The following is an 18,112-nucleotide window of genomic DNA, read 5'->3' as shown; positions in this document are numbered from 1 at the left end:
CCATCCCTATATAGTTAAAGACCATCCCTGCACAGAAAACTACCTATATGTCCTGAAGGATCCTGGGACATAGTTTTGGAAGGAGCTAGCCATGCTATCAGAAAAAAAGGTAGGGCTGCTGCTCAAATGTAGACCATCTGTATCTCCAGTTAAAAGGATAAGATAGCCAGTGGCATGAAAGACCTAATCCTGAGACCCTGGAGAGCAGCTGCCAGTCAGAGCAGACAACACCGGCCTTGATGGACCAATCTGACAAGGCAGCCTCATTCGGGATAAGGACATTTGCATGTATCAGTTCAGATTTGGTGTATGAAGAAGAAGAGAAGTTTTTTATAACCCATTTTTCTCTACCTTCACGAGTCTCAAAACAGCTTACAATCACATTTCCTTCCCCTCCTCACAACAGAACCTTCTGAGGTGGGTGGGGCTGAGAGAGTTCTGAGGGAACCGCGACTGACCTAAGGTTACCTACCAGGATTCATGTGGAGGAGTGGGGAATCAAACCCAGAATTAGACTCCACCACTCTTAACCATTACACCACACTGGTTTCTGTGACAGGTGCCCCTTGAATTCTACTTCACCTAGGATGTCCAAGATGGTTCTGCTCCCCGCTTTCCTTGCCTTCTTAAATGCTCAGCCTTGCATGATCCAAGAGAACAGAGCCAGAGCATCAGCATCTCGGCCAGGTTCTGTGTGTGACCTACTACAACTACAAACTAGCAGGAGAGCTACAGTATCATGACAGGACAGAAAGGTGTGCAAATCATCCCAAATGAAAAAGGAGGTCTCTCAGAACGGAGTGAAAATGAAATACCCAGAGGCTTCTCTGAGGGCAACTGAATATTTCCAGGGGGCAGGATCAGAAACCGGGTGATTTCTCTCACCACTGCTTCTTGACAATGTAAAGGCTCAAGTATCTTTGAACAGCTTGCTCTACAAATGAATTGACACATTTTATTTTACAGTAAAATAAGTGAAAGTTATCTGCGTTTCCTTTACTGTTAATCTACACACAAAGAAATAATAAACAGAGCTTGTCTACAAAAAAATGCAACGGCGGCAGTCCTCAGAATTCAATTAAGCTAAAATAATTAATGCTTCCGCCATATTAAATTACTTTTATACATTTGAGCCACTGAAGGTTTGTTTCAACCCCCCCTTTATTCTTTAATCTTTATTTCTCTTCCTTTTTTTCCTGTTCATTTTCTTTTTTACAAAAAAAAATGGATTCAAAGTGCTGGGGAAGGAAGGAAAAGAGGTTGATTGTGCGGGGGGGCAGCAAGGGGAGGAATAAAATAAAAAGATGAGTACGGTTTGCAGTTCAAATGTAACAGCCTCCTTTTAGCTGACATAGCATGTTGGCTGTTTTGTGCCTTTGATTAAAATAACATTTTAAATGCTTTGAACAAACATATCTTCCCTCCATTTCTTCTAAAGGATTATTTTACATATTTCTTGGTGGAATAAAGAAATTTTCATTCCTCCTGTCGCAGCGCCGAGGAGAAGAGGAAAAAAACTAAGAACATCTTTCGTCACATAGAAAGCGAAAATATTGTATGCTGTTGCATTATTACAAAAAAAGAGAGAGAGAGGAGGAGGTGGGAGGATGGGGGGGGGGGAGAAAGCTGCCTTAGAGATTAAGTTTCCCTTTTATGAAATCGTATTTAGACTCTTTTTTTAACAAATCTAACAACAATGCTCTACAGCCTCTCACTGGGAAATACCTTTAATGTTAAATACAGATTCTGATTTTCTTGGCTAATGCAGAAAGCCTTTCTATTGAAATATAAATAAGGGGCTTGGTATATCCCACTAAAGCCTTTGTGAATGACTTCTGTGGGTTTTTTTTTTCATGGCTACCCTCCATGGCTGTAATATGAAGCTTTTATCCTACTATTGAAAACTATCCTCTGCTATTTAAACAAAGAAAGAAAGAAATATAGTGGGGGGGAAGGAATGGGTTAGTGGGGAGGCAGTCAAAACTCAACAGTAAGTAGAGGGACACTATAACCCCTTTTATCTAAAAGGTCAATCTCTAATTTGAGAAAGTGTTATTACTACCATATTTACCGGGGCACTCCTAGCCCAAATCAGGAGGGAAATACCATTCAAATGCTGTCCCCCCCCACCTTTTTTTTTTCTTTTGCAGATTCAAAATCTCTCCAACTCATTTCTTCTATTTGATCTTCATTTTTGCATAGAAAAAGATTAAGAGCTCTGGCCTGTCTGTCTTCCTTTTTTCTGACTATTATGATGGTTGCTATTATCCGTGCCTTATGCAGGAATATGGGCTTGGTTTTGTTTTTTTAAAAAGTAGTTTTGTGAGGCCAGAAATTAAAAGAAACGAGAAACCACCTAAATACATTGCCCAGGTGAGGATGGAGAGGGGACAGGAAGGAGCATATTGGAAGGTCACAATTTTGCTGTCCACCTGTTTCTCATGGTTGGGATGATAAACGCATGCAGATGGAAGGTGGTATGTTGCAAGCAGGGCTTTTTTTGAGCAGGAATGCACAGGAACGGTTCCAGCTGGCTTGGTGTCAGAGGATGTGGCCTAATATGTAAATGAATTCCTGCTGGACTTATTCTATAAAAAGTTCTGTGTGAAACAATGGTGACATCAGGGGTGTAGCCTAATATGCAAATAAGTTCCTGCTGGGCTTTTTCTACAAAAAAAGCCCTGGTTGCAAGAATTCACAGTGTTGTTGTGGTTAGTGTCAGATTGAAACCAGACTAGAGTTAAGGCTGCCATGATTCTCACCATGGCAGCACAGATTTGTCCATTGTCGTCAGAGCAGCATAGGGATGGCTAGGTCTCCCACCAATAGCCTTGTTTACTTCCCACCACTCCAAATGACAGGATAAAACACGGTGTGAAAGTTGCAACAATATAGGGGGGGAAATCACTGTGTCTCAAAGAGAATTGTTGTACACACTGTACTTTTCTAATAACAAAACTGTTACATTTAAATTACGTGTGTGATGACACTAAATGATATTCAGAAGATAGATAATCAGCAGGCTACAAAATCCAGAAAAGCTTCACAGGTATACAAAACAGATCCGAGTCTTGAGTATTCAACTCAACATTACAAAATTGCTAAATTACAAAAAGTGCAATTAATGGCATGTAAAATCTTTTTAATCCTTTTGTTTGGGTCTTTTCCAGCTCTGTAAGAAAACATTGAAGGCTGTGTTCCTCTGTTATGCTGTAGAGCGGTGATTCTCGAGACTGAAATTTGGGTGAGTAGAACTTCTTCGTTTGAGAAACTATGTGTGGATAGTAATGGAAATGGTTTTTAAAAACATTTCTGGTATTTTTGTCTATAGATCGATAGGCCTTGAAAATTTGTATGTATCATCTTGTTGTTATGGCTGACTATAGTCTTTAGTGACACAGGCACTGGTGAGTTTATTATTATTGGACTCATTGGTTTATAAATATTGTAAAAATTTAAGATTTCACTTATAACATTACACGTGTTATATGTGCATTGTAGACAATATGTAAGAAACAGAAGAAGACTCATTTTGTTATGAGAACCAAAGAAGACTCGTTTTGAAACAGGAAGGACACCAGGCACCTGTTTTCAACTTATCAAGTCAATGACATTGGACTTTGTATTTTTGCAATGTACAGTTGAATACTCAGATTTGGATATCTTTTGTATACCTGAAGCTTTTCTGAACTGTGCAACTGCTAATAGTGTGTACTGTATCTTCTATGTATTCTTCAGTGTTATCACACACACACTGTTCTTTAAATGTAACAGTTTTATTATTAGAAAAAGTACACGTACAAGAATTTTCTTTGAGACACACTGTGATTTTTTTCTATATTGTTGCAACTACTCCAAGTGACAGCAACAAATAACTTTTAAAAAAAGCAACATACTACATCATAATGTCACTCAGAAGTGAGGTAGTGGAGGAGCAGATGACGTCGCATCCCCCAAACACATTGGCAAAACGATAACATTACTTTCTGGGAAAACCTGGAGGCTACATCACGCCTCTCTAGGAATCATCAAAAGCTCTATGGTAAACTGCATTAAAAAAGCAAGTTTTGCTCTCACATCAAGTCTCCAAGTGCGGCATTTTACCTTTATGCCACAGGAATGAATGGTAAACATTCATTAAGCCAGCAGAAAGTATACTGAAGGAACAGAATTAAGATGAGAGGCTAAACCTGTATCATATTTTTGGTGACCACAATCAATAAGAAAAGCCTGTTCCTATCTTGCATAGCCCCTATTCCAGGTGCTGTTCCTGGGCATGCTGGAAACGGGTTTGACAGATGCAGGGATATGAGATGGAACAAGGCAAGTGGGTGTGACTTCTCTGAAACACAGACCAGATCTGGAAAAGGAGGACTTGTTCCATTGTGAGTCCCATATCTCCTGCAACATACTGGAAGCCGAATCCCAGCACACTGCAAGAATATTCAGAAATCACAATCTCCACGTCTCCATCATGTGACAACTGCAAACATGACATCATGGCTAGATTAAGGGGGGAGGAGTTAAGGTCTTGTTCAGAACTAGGCATGCATTGCATTGATTAAAAACCCAAGGTCTCTATCGCAGTATTCGAAAGTATGTATCAATTTACTTGTGTACATCTTTGGGGATCTGCTTATAGTGCATAATATATTCTGCTTCTCCTACTCACTGGAAGAGACAAAAAGAACTGCAGACCTTTCCCCTTATCATCTTCCTCGGGAAATCATGCTCCATCCAATCTCAGTCTTCTGAGATCCCACCTAGCCTTCAACAAGCATCCCTCCCTTCTAAAAGGCTGGGACAAGGTCCAAAACCTGACTTAGTGGCATGTGGGAACGAAAGCTGTAGTCCCCAAAGTAATTATGCAACCATAATAACCCTGCAACTGATGGAGTAACTTTTGTCTGGTGCCTTAGGATTTGAAGATGGTAGCCTAAAGGGCAGATGCACAAAACCGCTTCTCCCACTGCAAGGATTTTTTATAAACCACAGAGCTGTGAAAATGCTCAATGCAGCTTGGCAAATAGCTCAGCAAATAACCTGAACTGCAATGCAACCCTCAAGCCTGCAAAATCTGCACAGGTTACTAATGAAACCTCATACTGAACCATACATAGGATCACCATCAAGAGATCACAGCAAAAATTCATTTGGCAGAAGAAAATGTGCCTATGTAAGTCATGTAACTACAACTTATTATGTTTTACTGTCCCACAAACTACATTAAAGAGACTACTGACTAGCCAATGTTCTAAGTCTAATACAACAACTTTCATATCCATATATATCAAGCACAGCTCTTTTTCTAGCAGGAGCTCCTCTGCATATTAGGCCACACCCCCTGATGTAGCCAATCCTCCTGGAGCTTACAGTAGGCCCTGTACTAAGAGCCCTCTAAGCTCTTGGAGGATTGGCTACATCAGGGGGACATGGCCTAATATGAAGAGGAGCTCCTGCTAGAAAAAGAGCCCAAAGGTCTTCCTTTCAAGAAACATAACCCCAAACCCTCTACCCACGCCTTCCTTTTCCTTTCAATCACGATAATTATACTGATTTGAAAACTTTTATGTCCAAAACGGAAACAGCCAAGCTTAACATACAAAAAGTATGCCAGGTTCCAACCCAACGTCTTCCTCAATACAAATTATTTTTGTACTGAAGATCCAACTGGGTCTTCTGTGAAAAGATCTGCATGCAAGAACAGAAAAGAATCGGTGTATGCTTCTCTTAAGTTTTTCCAACAAAAACTATCTGGGTTTTCTGCCCAATAAGTTTTCCACTTGGTGTATCTCATCCACAAGAGACATTCCAAAAGGATGCCTGTGGAGGAAACATGTTTCAGCAAAGGAGAACAGAGTAATCCAAATTCTGAACTAAAGAACTTCAAGTCAGAATATAGATCCAGGTGGGCAGCCACGTTGGTCTGAAGCAGTAGAACAAAGTAGGAGTCAAGTGCGCCTTTAAGACCAATAATAACGTTATTCAGAACGTTCTGAATAAAGCTTTGTTGGTCTTAAAGTCAGAATATAGTACACAAATGTGCATAATGCTTTATTTGCACAATTTATTTTGATTTGTTTGTGTCTCAGCACAGAGTGGCTGAAAGCCACAAGTGCAATGAGAAAATCAGAAGAGGCAGATGGGTGGGAGATGAGCTACACTCTTAGGCCTTTCCTTTGGGAGCATGCACAGTGATGCTCAAATGGGTACCCGTAGGCATCATGGTACCCGCCAATGTGTTTTGTGGTACCCAGTTGCTTCTTCCTAAAAACACCTCTTCCCCAAAACAAATAACCAGTCCTGATACCCTTCACCTCAATGGAGAACTACATGCTTCAGAAAAATACAGGAAGTATCATCTTTGGGTCTGTAGGGAAAGGCAATTCACAAATAGCTGCGGCCATCAAAGATTAACACTTTGCTTGGACCCTCCCAGCCTTTAATAACTGTCCCCCACGGCATCCATTTTGTGACCGGCCCCATCTCTCATGGTAGCCTTATCTTAGTGATGCCTCCTACCTTTTTCTCACAATTCCAGAAGTCCCCACTTGCTCATGAAGGTTTGGGACTCCTGCACTACCAATTCTCTCCTTTTATAGCAGTAACTTCCTTCACATGCTGATATCCTCAAAAGCCAATGTGTAAAGCAAGAACTTTCCTTCAGAGTGGCTAATCTACGTGCATACAGTCCCCTTCCATAACACCCCTGTAACGAGACCACTGGTGATCTGCTGAGTACATGCTGAAAGTTCCCCCAGGGCAGCTTTAACCTACACATCCAATTTCGCCAAGATGTCCAAGAGCTTTAGGAATGAAAACATAGTTTACTTGTCAAATGCTGGCCTCAGACTGGCAAGCATGCCTTTTTCCCCTCGATACTTGCAGAAACTACTTTCTAAGGTGACCATTTCTATGGTGACCTCCTTTTCTCACTCTATATTTAAGAACATTTAGGGTCACAGAAGGTCAGAAACTGCAGTTGCCACTCACTGGCAGACAAAAGGAAATATGTCTTTACTCAGTACATAATTATACTGTGGAATTCACTACCAGGGGATGTGATGATAGCCATGAGTATAGATAGCTGCAAAAACAGAACTGGAAAGATCCATGGAGGAAGGGTCCATCAATAGCTATTAGCCATAGTTACTAAGGAGAATCTCCATGTTCAGGGTTAGTAAATCTCTGAGTATCAGTGCTAGGAGGCAACTTCACAAGAAGGACTTGGACCACTGGCCCTCAAGAGCAACCAACTGGATGTTAGACTAAATGGACCACTGAATGTTAGACTAAATGGACCACTGGTCTGATTCAGCAGGACTCTTATATTCTTAGCTAGTGAGAAGGATTAGGTCTGAGCAAGATGACGAGCCACACATCTTCTAAAAATATATCAGTTCAGTTTTGTACTGCTCTATCTACAATGCACACCCAAACCAGTTTTGAAAACCAACTTAGCAGAACTCTGACAATAACTGATCCCTGAAGGTGCTAAGAATCCTTTCTCCAGAGAACTACAGCGCCCAAGATTCAAAGCTGAACCTGTTTTACTTTTGTGATCTCCACACATTCTTTTCACTTCTTCCCTTTCAAGTCTTACTCCCACTGAACCTAACCACACTTTCATCTGATTACTGTATGCAAGATGTTTGTTTGCATTATCTTCCCTGCTGTTATCAGGTAGACAAAGTAAATGCATCTAAATTAATGGTCAAGATGAGATACCTCAAGATTTGGGTAAGATTTGTCTTCTTACCTAATCCAGACATGAGTCTGCTTCGGCACTGTGGGCTGGCTTTTACCCTGAGGGAAAAACCTGGGCGATGATTAGTCTGTGGGAAAAGCTGCTTCAACTATTTTTATCACATTTTCTGGCTAAAGCCTAGAAAAGGGAAATGAAATACTGTCCCTTCCCCAGGAGCTCTACAGATAGGCAATTCAAAGAAAATTTGGCCTACATCTGGCCTCCTGATTTGCCTACAAATGTGAGGGTTGAAAGTGAGGAGCCAGCAATTTGTGTTCTTGCAGGCCAGACTATAATAGTCTGTGTCAACTCATACACCTGACAGACATCAATAGAGACTAAGGTAAAATGAACAATCTAGATGGTTCACATTGCAGAGTAATTACAGGACAAGCAGCCATTTCTTCCAGGAGAAAGACCAGTGTGTTTTGGGGGGGGATATTCTTCTACAAAATGCTATCCTCCCAAAGAAGCATCACACTGGCAAAATAGGTACATGAACCAGCTGATGGATGTGCCCATACTCTAGTGGTTTCCCTCAGAACAGTCAGATCTTCAAAGGCTGCTCATTAGCCCAAGGAACTAAACCTTCCATAGAAGAGAACCAACTGAGGCCACAAAGCAATAGATTTCCTCACAGCTCCCTCAAGTTTCAGCCACATGATTTCCCACCAGCACCAGCACAGTCCTTAATAAAGGACTGTGTTCTCAGGTCTTTCAAGAAGTGTCTTTCCCAGTTTTAAAAGAAGAAGAGACAGATAGACGGACGGACGGACGGACAGACAGACAGACAGATGGGCCATCCCAGCAGTTGACAACACAAAACATGCTGTACCTGCAAGGTTCTCCTGCTTAGGGCAAATTCCTTTTGTAGGTGTGAGAAGACGGTCTTCTTCATCGGGTGTGACTTGGATCCCGATTTCCACTGGCTCTGACACTTTCCTGAGCTCGGCGCGCGACGAAGGGGGAGGACTGCTCTTATCCAGGTTCTTTTCATAGCAGATGCCACCCGTGCCGTTGCACTGCTTCTTCTTGTGCTCTATAAAAACCAAGATGTCTCCCAGGGGGAAGTTCATCTGACACTGTCCACAGGTTAATAAGTCGGGGTCTGCTCCGCCCACCGCAATGCCGAGGCCGACTGGCTCCCCGAGCGCTAGGCTCTCTTCCTCATGGCTGATGACCGCTTCCACATGGACAGCCTCTGCTTTATGAGGATAAGCCAAATAAAAGGTGAGGGTCGGGGAGAAGGGGTGGGAAGGAGAAAGGAAAAAAACAGGGGAAAGAATTGAGAGCAATTTGTTTAAAGATTTATATGACCTGAATGAGAACAGGAATTTTATTTTTTTAAAAAAAATTTTAAAAAACCCTGATAATATCTACTCTGTTCCCCTCACTCCCTCGTCTCCACAAATGATTTAAATACATTTTGCAACTCAAATAGGTTGCAAAACAAAATAGGTAGATCTGATGTGGCTTTCCTGTCTGAACCTTCCATCTACCCCACAGCAATGCATACATAAGTAGTAAAGACCTGTTATGGGTGCCTTGAGAACTGTAACTGGTATGATCTGGTGGACAGGAAAATAGACAGGAAGAACAGTTCAAGGTTCAAGTCCTAACAGTTTAGAGCCATGTACCCTATTGCGCGACTCCTACTCACTCATTCTTAGCTATAGTTCCTTCAGCTATAAAACTGAAACAACACTGATCTACTTGATAAGAGTGTTGTAGGGATACATGAGGATTTTTAGTGCATTTTGCACATTTAAAAAAATTACAGAAAGTACAGAAACCACCTTGGGGATTCCTGGAACAAATCACTTTGCAACACCTCCCCCCCCCACACACACACAACCTCCATTTTACAACTGACAGCACAATCCAACACAGAGTCCCGTCTTTCTAAAGCAACTGAAATCAGAGAACTTAGAAGGCCATTAACTCTGCTTAGGTCTGCAGTGTAAGTCTTGTTCCATCTATTATCCTTTTATAGTTTGTCCCATCTTCCTGTTTCTGTTGTCCCTCCCTCCTTCCCACCAACTCCAAAATGTATATTATATTGGACACGCTCCCACTGCTGCTACCACCCATTCAAGGTCTGTACTAGAGAGCCAGTTTGGTATAGTGGTTAAGTGCGTGGACTCTTATCTGGGAGAACCAGGTTTGATTCCCCACTCCTCCACTTGCACCTACTGGAATGGCCTTGGGTTGGCCATAGCTATCTCAGAGGTTGTCCTTGAAAGGACAGCTGTTGTGAGAGCCCTCTCAGCCCCACCCACCTCACAGGGCATCTGTTGTGGGGGGAGAAGATATAGGAGATTGTAAGCCGCTCTGAGTCTCTGATTCAGAGAGAAGGGCAGGGTATAAATCTGCAGTTCTGCTGCTTCTACTAGCAGGGGTGTGGCCAAAGCAGAATAGCTAGGATCAGCCTCCTAGAGACAGCTTCAGGGCTGAAAGAAAAGGGATTGGGGCCGGACACCCCAAAGCATTTGGTGAGAAGTAAACACCTGTTCAAAAGACCAGGGCAGGAAAGGCAACCTTTGAGCAGGATATTCATCTGCATAGGCCTCAATGAAAGATACAAGCCAAAGGCTTCTCTGAAGCTGAACAAATCCTGTTCATTTACAACTTTGAGGCAGGCTGCTGCTATCTTTAGGCCTGGACTCATTGGACATGCAGGCCTCATTCAAAAGGCGGTTTGGCCTGAACTTCTAGAGAAAGTTCAGTTTGGCCTGCATTTCCAGTGTGAACAAAGAAGGCCATATTGCTTTTCTGGCTGTCTGGGCCTGCCTGCCTTTCTTCACAGGAGACAATCCCAGGGAGAGAATCGTTCATCACTGCTGCCTACACAGATGAACCTGTGTTGCGGAAAGGTGGAGGGAAAGTCTCCAGCTGCTAGGCTCCCCGTTTAGGGCATGGCCAGCTTCGGGAATGAGAACCCAACCAAGTTACCAGGGTAGGCAATTTCCAGGCAGGTGTTGGCTGGATTCACCTTAGGTGGGAAGAGACACTCTTTTTTGTCCCTGCTTTCCCCTCAAATCACATATACACAAACACAAAAATATGCCTGCCGGAACTAGTAGTCTTACAGCCTGGATGACCAAGAAAGAAACCTGCCACTCACTATCGGCGGCAAAGAGTGGCCATTTCAATGTACACCAACCCGAATACTGTCTCATCTAATAGCTGGGATGAAAATACATCTATCAAACTCTGATAGGCTCTAGCTAACCCGAATATGTCAGCGGGTTTTTAATATTATAAGCACAAAGTTGTGTTATATTGCCGTGTAATATGCAGTCCACTAGTACCTTACAGTCAAGCATATACACAGGTTTCCACAGCTACTTTTACGGGGAGAAGGTGCATGGTCTCTGGAGGTCAGTTACCACAAACAAGCAAACACACACATACATACAAGGGATGATTATGCATATCCAAAAACCTCATCCAACTGCAGAAACTTGTTTCACCATCAGTTTCCATTCTCCACACTGGGCTATAAAAACGAATTTTTAAGGTGCTAAATTCTGTCTGGACTGCAGCCTAAATTTTCAGTTCTGCACATAATTAGGTGTGATTTTCAAGAAAATATGTCTGCAAGCCTAGTTGGGAGTTAGTTTATACTTCCGTATAAACATGAGACAATCAAGCAGTTAGGACTGCAGGTAACATCTTTTTCAAGTGTAACAGCAACATGTAGGCAGCTACTAAGCATTTTTCTATTAGGCAGCAGTTTTGCTGTGTCACACGCACTTGTCTTCCCCTCCCCCCAGTATCTGCTGAACCCAAAACAGCAACAGTCTCTCAAGCACCTTTTTAAAAATCTTCTTTTCAGTTAATCTGCAGGCAACCCTGATGGGTCTGGAAAAAGTTAACTTGAACGAACAGTTGGGAAGAGCAAGGACATTTAATCAACCAAAAGCAAAAATTAACAAAAATGCAAACAATATTGCAAATTAAACATTTTAAACAATTAAGCCCAACTGTATTCGGCAAACCTATAGCCCAACCCTGTGCATAAGTCGAGGAATAAGTCCCACTGAATTCAACAGAACATAAATATGACAGCTTCCATTTCTTAGTCTCATCAAATTATCTTGAGATGATGCACTGCTAGCAATACTGTTAATTTTCAGATCAAAATTCTCGAAAGGTTTTTGTGAGGCTTAAAAATTAGGTAGAGCCCCAATTACCTACATGGTCTGGAGGGACCCCCAGAATGACTGTATGTTTGCTCTGAAAGAAGGCTATGTGATCCTTCTTGGTCAATTTGAACAAAGAGAAATTTGGGGAAACGCACGTTCATGTAACATACAAATGCAAAATATCCAACTTATTCACAGGATGCCATGCAATGAACTTTTTTTTGGGGGGGGGATTTATTTCCACTGCAGCATAACTGAGAAGCCATGCAAAACCCAGTATTCAATAAGGCAAAATTCCCATTGGCTGACAGAGTTTTGCTGTGAACAATTTTTTTTATCATTTGGCCTGATCAATACACAGAGAACTATCAGCATGTAAATAAAAGAGATGAAGTTTTATCAGGCAAAGGGAACAGGCAAGCTCTGAGGGGCAAAAAAACAGCACATGGAAACACTGGCACCGGTGATTCGTTTCCGAATTTCCTGGAGACCGAAAAGCAGCAGGACAAAACAAAACACTTGTCATAATTCTGAATTGCCATTGCTGAAGAAAACACAGGAATTTGGCCCTAATATTTAAAAAGAACGGCAGGCACTGACATTATTTTTAAAGAGGGAAAGCTCCTATCTTACTAGGAAGTCAATTCCACAGTTTCAGCCAGAGAAACAGTTAGAGGTCGAAACATACCCAGCTTCCCTTTCCAAAAGAAAGTGTTAATTGGTACATGAATCATACATATCATAATCTGCATCACTGCCCACTAAGCGTATGCATTACACACACACACATTACATACGTGTGTGTGTGTGTGAAGTATCAGATCTTGGCGCTTGTTACATTCACAGCGGTTCACATTACGGCCCACGCCATCGCCCCTTACAATCCAGAGGTGTACAAACCTAAAGAATAGAAGACACACTTATACAAAGGCTTTTGAGTTTCCTGCACTAGCTTGCAGCCAAATTAATCCACTAGGTAACTCAACTCCAGGCATAATGCACGGTGTGCGAAACCCATTAATTACTTTCCCCCCCAATCCCTTCCTCTAAGTTTACTTTAAAAGCAGTCGGTAGACAATGCGACGTAATTAATTTACCAATTTATTTTATGAAAAGACGCTTTGCCATCGTGAAAATGTAATCATAACCCTGGCGCTGAGCGGGAAGTGAGTGGATTTCTGTGCGAATGGTTTGTCACAATGCAAAAGGTAATTATTTAGTGCTTCTGTTCCCTTTAATGATCTAACATTGAGCAATACTGTTTATATTGAAGAGAGCTTGCACCTTTAATTACCAATTACATATACATAATTTTAGAGCCAAAAGGGAAAGGGAGAAAAAATACCAGAGTGCCATGAAAAGACTCCTTTAGACATCGTGCACACTGATTCTCGAAAAGAATCCCTTTTAGGTGGAAGCAGACTGTCAAAATATTAAAACACACACACACTAGAAGAGATAAGGTAAGGAACTGCAAGGAGTAAAGTCAGCAGCACAGCTGAACTGAGCCAAGGTACAGGCAAGGAACACAACAGAGAGCCTGCGGGAGCCAGGGGGCATGCAAGAAGAAATCCAAAAATGCCTCTTAGCCAATTCCTGTAACCATCCCACCCCGCATTGCAGTTAGATATTCATATCGAATTACAGTGGCTTGATTACAGTATATATATTGACAATTTCAGAGATATTTTTAAATTTATTATTTTTCAAAATTATTTTTTCTGTACAGGGAAAGAAACTGAGAGGAAGAGCAAAACAACCCTCCAAAACCCTGCAACCCTTGCTAAGCTTTTAGACCCTCTCTGTGTAGAAACTCCACAATCTTCTTCAGCTGTCAGCAACTGAATTGTTCCAAATTTTCTTTTCATTTCTTTAGCTAATCATTTAAGTAGCCTTGGAAGGATTATTTTATACACACACACTTTTCTACCCCCCCCCCCCAAAAAAAAGATTCCCTTCCGTATTTTGCAAGACAGTTCAGGAATCAAGAGTTCTTAAGCTCTCCAGTAGCTTCCCTCCACCCTTTATCTACCCAGCTTGGCATCTCGTACTGCGATGGTCTCACTCCCGTTTGACCGTAATTAGTTAAGTCTGTCTGTGCCCATTCAAATGGAATCCTCTCCTCCCCCTCTGCCCCCACCCAAGCAGTCTGCAATGGCATTTTTTTAAAATAACATCTGGTATCCTTTTCATTCTTTGGCAGTCTTCGCATTTGACGAAATCAGCTTTACATTTTCTCCCCGCACAAAACCCTCTCAAATGGTCGCGGCTGTTTTCTAAAGAATCCTCTCCCTTCCAGAAAAAGTTTTTTTGAAGTTATTTTAATTATTTTTAGTTTAATAACCCCTTTTAAAAAAAACGGGCTGATAAATAAGTTATAAATAAATAATGTCAGCAGCATAAATTGATCTGTAGCTACGGTCTATAACCTGCGGACTCCAGAGTGTGCCTATTGACTTCGATAGCATCGCTCTAGAATGAACGGGTTTTGGAAGATGTATCTCCACATCAACAAGTCACCTGGCCTTATAAAGGACCATCTATTTTTTTGGGGAGGGGGGGGAGTATACATGCTCTTAGGTAAATACTTGTGCCCTTACACCCAGATGCAAATTTCCATTTGTTAACCCTTTCATATCCCTTCTGTCCAGTCACCCAAAAAATGAAACTTTCAGATTCAGAACTCAGACACAAAAATATATAAGAACATATGAAGCATACTGACTGAGGCCACTTGTCCTTTAAGGGCATGACTGTCTTTTCTGAGTAACAATGGCTATCCAGGATATCAGGCAGAGAATGTCTTTTTCCAACAACTGCTACCAGAGATCCTTTTAACCAGCGATGCCAAGAATTGAACCTGGAGTATTCTGCACATGCTCTTGTTTTTAGCTACAGCCTGATGAGCAGAACAAAAACTGGCAGGGACTTATGAAAACTCATTGATCTGTGCCCAAAACCATAAGTCTGCACTGAAATCAAGACATCATGCTTGGGGACAAATACACAAAGCTTAGTACAATTTCCAGCAGACTGAACTCACTGGGTTTAGGTCTAACTTCTTTCGACTACGTTCATAATTCAAAGGTATCACTGAGATTTAAAACTATGCTCTTATCTGAAGAAAGAACAAAAGAGTGATTTCAGATTTTCCTTCACAAATGTTAAGACAGCTTGTTTTGGCTTCCCAGAATCAACTAAAATCAAGTGCAGTGTACATGTACATAACCCCTAAGGTATTTCAAGCGAAGACTAGCTATTTGGAGGTCCCTGACCCAGAAGACCCTACATGCCCACCTAACATTCACATACAGAGAAACGGAATACTTCCACTGTGCAAGTTCTATTGTTTTAAAAACTATTTAATAGAAAACCATATAATTGGATTTCAAAACATCTTGTAGCTCCTATGGCCCAGTCTGACATGAAAAAAGTGGTCCTGGAGGAAATCCGGGTAGCATTCCTATTGCACTGGGGTTCCAGAGCCTATAGACAAAGCCTTGCCCTCTTCCCTAAAGTAATTCCTCACAAACTCAATGGCCAGCTCTGACACAATGAAGTATTAAAAGTGTGCCTTCTGTTTCAACAGACTGGAAGAGGATGCAGTTCAAAAGGTTAATCATCACAGCATTCTTCATTACAGGTTGCGAAAACTGGTAACGCTAACTCCCCTACTTTTAGGATGGTGACATATATGTAATTAGGATGAGGTAAGAGGACAAGGATCATAAGCGGCCAGCTTGCAACTTAACATGTTTTCAGGGGGGTAGCTGTATTAGTCTATAGCAGCAGAACGAAATTCAAGTCCAGTCACACTTTAAAAGACCAACAGAATTTTCCAGGGTATAACCTTATACCCTGGGAAATCTTGTTAGTCCTTAAGGTGCTAGTGGGGGAACATGCCATCAAGCTGCCCAGTGGCAGATTGGCCAGGGTGTCAGCTTGCCCAATGGCAGGTGGGCCTTGTGGGCCCTCTTAAAACATTAGGCAATATGTTTAAAATGTTAATGACCTTTTAGTAGCTTGAAAACATAATAGAAGTTCCAATGTTATTATTGTAATGCGACTAAAATGTACATAGTAATACTATTTAATAGTTTTATTAAATACTATTTTACTATTTTATTTCTTATAAAAATTTAAAAAAAAATGATAGCCTTATAGTTGTGGGTGGGCCCCCTTTGTCTCCTAGCAACCAATATTTTTAGACGCAGCCCGTCACTGAAGTTGCCCCCCACTTATGGTGTCCCTGTAGGTTTTTTCAAGACAAGGGATGTTCAGAGGTGATTTGCCATTGCCTCTCTCTGCATAGCAGTGGTCTACCATCTAAGTACCAGCTAGGGCCAACCCTGCTTACCAGATTGGGCTAGCCTGGACTATCCAGGTCAGGGCAAGCAGCTACCGTACTCAAATTTTGTTCTCTTAGCACAGTTTCAGTCTCTTTCGCAGGAAACACACTGGTTTAGAGAGGCCACCCACCATGGCTCAAGAAGACTTGGGTAGCAATGGAAATATTTCTATCTAGCTTCTACAGACTTTGAGTCAAGCTCCTTGGGAGCATTTCAGATACAACACAGGAGCAAACCCAGCTGTGCCTCCAAGCATACGCTTAACAGGGAAGGACAGTGGCTCAGTGGTAGAGCATCTGCTTGGTAAGCAGAAGGTCCCAGGTTCAATCCCTGGCATCTCCCAACTAAAAAGGGTCCAGGCAAATGTCATGAAAAATCTCAGCTTGAGACCCTGGAGAGCCACTGCCAGTCTGAGTAGACAATACTGACTTTGATGGACCGAGGGTCTGATTCAGTATAAGGCAGCTCCATAGGGAGCTGCAGCTGATCACAGGTCCCTGACAAACATATCTCTACAGTGCATGTATTCATTGCTTTTATATTTTCAGGAGCATCCCTCAGAACTTTGATATATGAACCAAGGCCACATTTAGGTTCAAACATTGAAGCAATATTAATGTAGTAGAAATTTAAAATGGGGGGAAACAAATTATCCCTTCTCCCATTTCTAGCTTTATCACTAGAAACAATGGGAAGGGAGAGAAAATTTAATTTTTTAAAAGAAGGGGTGGAGACAATGTGTTGTTTTGGGAGGGCAATGTTTTGCAGCTTCCTTACCTAGGCCCAAGTTCTGCACGGCATTAAAAGCTTGCAAGAGACAGACGCTGATAAGAATGCTGCCGCTACGGTTATGCACAGAGGCACTAGCGGGTGCTGCCATCGTCATGGGTACTGTAAGGTTGGTTACCATGTAAATCTCTTCGCAGACCCAGATGAGCAGGCTGCAGATTAACAGGATCTGACTGCGTTTTGTAATGATGAACTGATGAATCATGCAGCAGTTGCCAGCTGCACCCCTCTACTGGGAAATCCTAACTTCAAAAGGTATATTAGACAGTCTCCCGCTCTGCCCTACACAAGGGTCTCCCTGTACACTCAGGATCTCCCAGATGCTATGCCCAGAATTCTCCACTGCGGTTATGCAAAGAGACTAAAAGCCCTCCACAGAAAAGTTTTACTCTGGCACTCTCTTGGGGAGGAGGGAAGACGCTGCCAAATCTTTTCAAATGGTGTCTTCCATGAGAAGGGGCATCACACCTACCACAACCACTCTCTTTAAAATAACACTGCCAAACCTAAGGTATCAGCTACATAGTGACCATGCTGAAGTTATCACAACACCGAACATGGAAAGCTTTGATCTGTCAACTGTCCTGCCTGTACTAATATTCAGCCTGAAAATTCATCTCATATGGCGAAGTTTCACATTTAAAGATTTCGTTATGTCTGAACTTCACAACATGATATATGTCATTTTTCCCCCAGTGTGTATGCCCCCCAAATGTTGGGTTTTGGTTTGGGGGGTTGTTTTGTTTGTTTAGTAAACATTTTGCTCTGCTGATATGGACAATTTCCATAAATTGAAAAGAAAAGACAGAAATGTTACCCACAAACAGCACTGTACAGATCCAGGCTAAGATATAATGGTCAAATTGTTTAATGCCAACCATGATAAGAATGTGCAAAACAGAACTGGTGTCTGAGCACACTCCTGCAGACCAGACCGTCCGACAGAGAAGAGCTCAAAGAGCATTTTTCCTATAAGAATCTTAAACTGCTTAAAAACAGTCACTCAATAGTTAAAGGCAAACAAGAATCTTTCCTTGAACAACAGGAGAGAAGTTGTAGAAGACTTGCCTTTAAATAAA

The 18,112-nt window shown here is 41.8% G+C and overlaps 1 protein-coding gene across 5 annotated transcripts in view; it reads right to left on the bottom strand.

Moving 5' to 3' along the window:
• BCL11B (BCL11 transcription factor B) overlaps window positions 1-18,112 on the bottom strand; it is a 190,223-nt gene that overhangs the window by 161,892 nt on the left and 10,219 nt on the right. For 3 of the 5 annotated variants that reach the window (XM_060263073.1, XM_060263070.1, XM_060263072.1), the window contains exon 2: window positions 8,583-8,951. In XM_060263073.1, coding sequence (XP_060119056.1) covers window positions 8,583-8,951 — 369 coding nt within the window. The remainder of the gene's footprint in view (window positions 1-8,582; window positions 8,952-18,112) is intronic. The other 2 variants (XM_060263071.1, XM_060263074.1) reach the window with 1 other exon arrangement.

Source organism: Heteronotia binoei, chromosome 21 (genome assembly GCF_032191835.1).
Source record: "Heteronotia binoei isolate CCM8104 ecotype False Entrance Well chromosome 21, APGP_CSIRO_Hbin_v1, whole genome shotgun sequence".
Classification (NCBI taxonomy): domain Eukaryota; kingdom Metazoa; phylum Chordata; class Lepidosauria; order Squamata; family Gekkonidae; genus Heteronotia; species Heteronotia binoei.
Note: the sequence above shows the minus strand (reverse complement) of the source record. Positions and strands in the feature narration are given on the sequence as shown.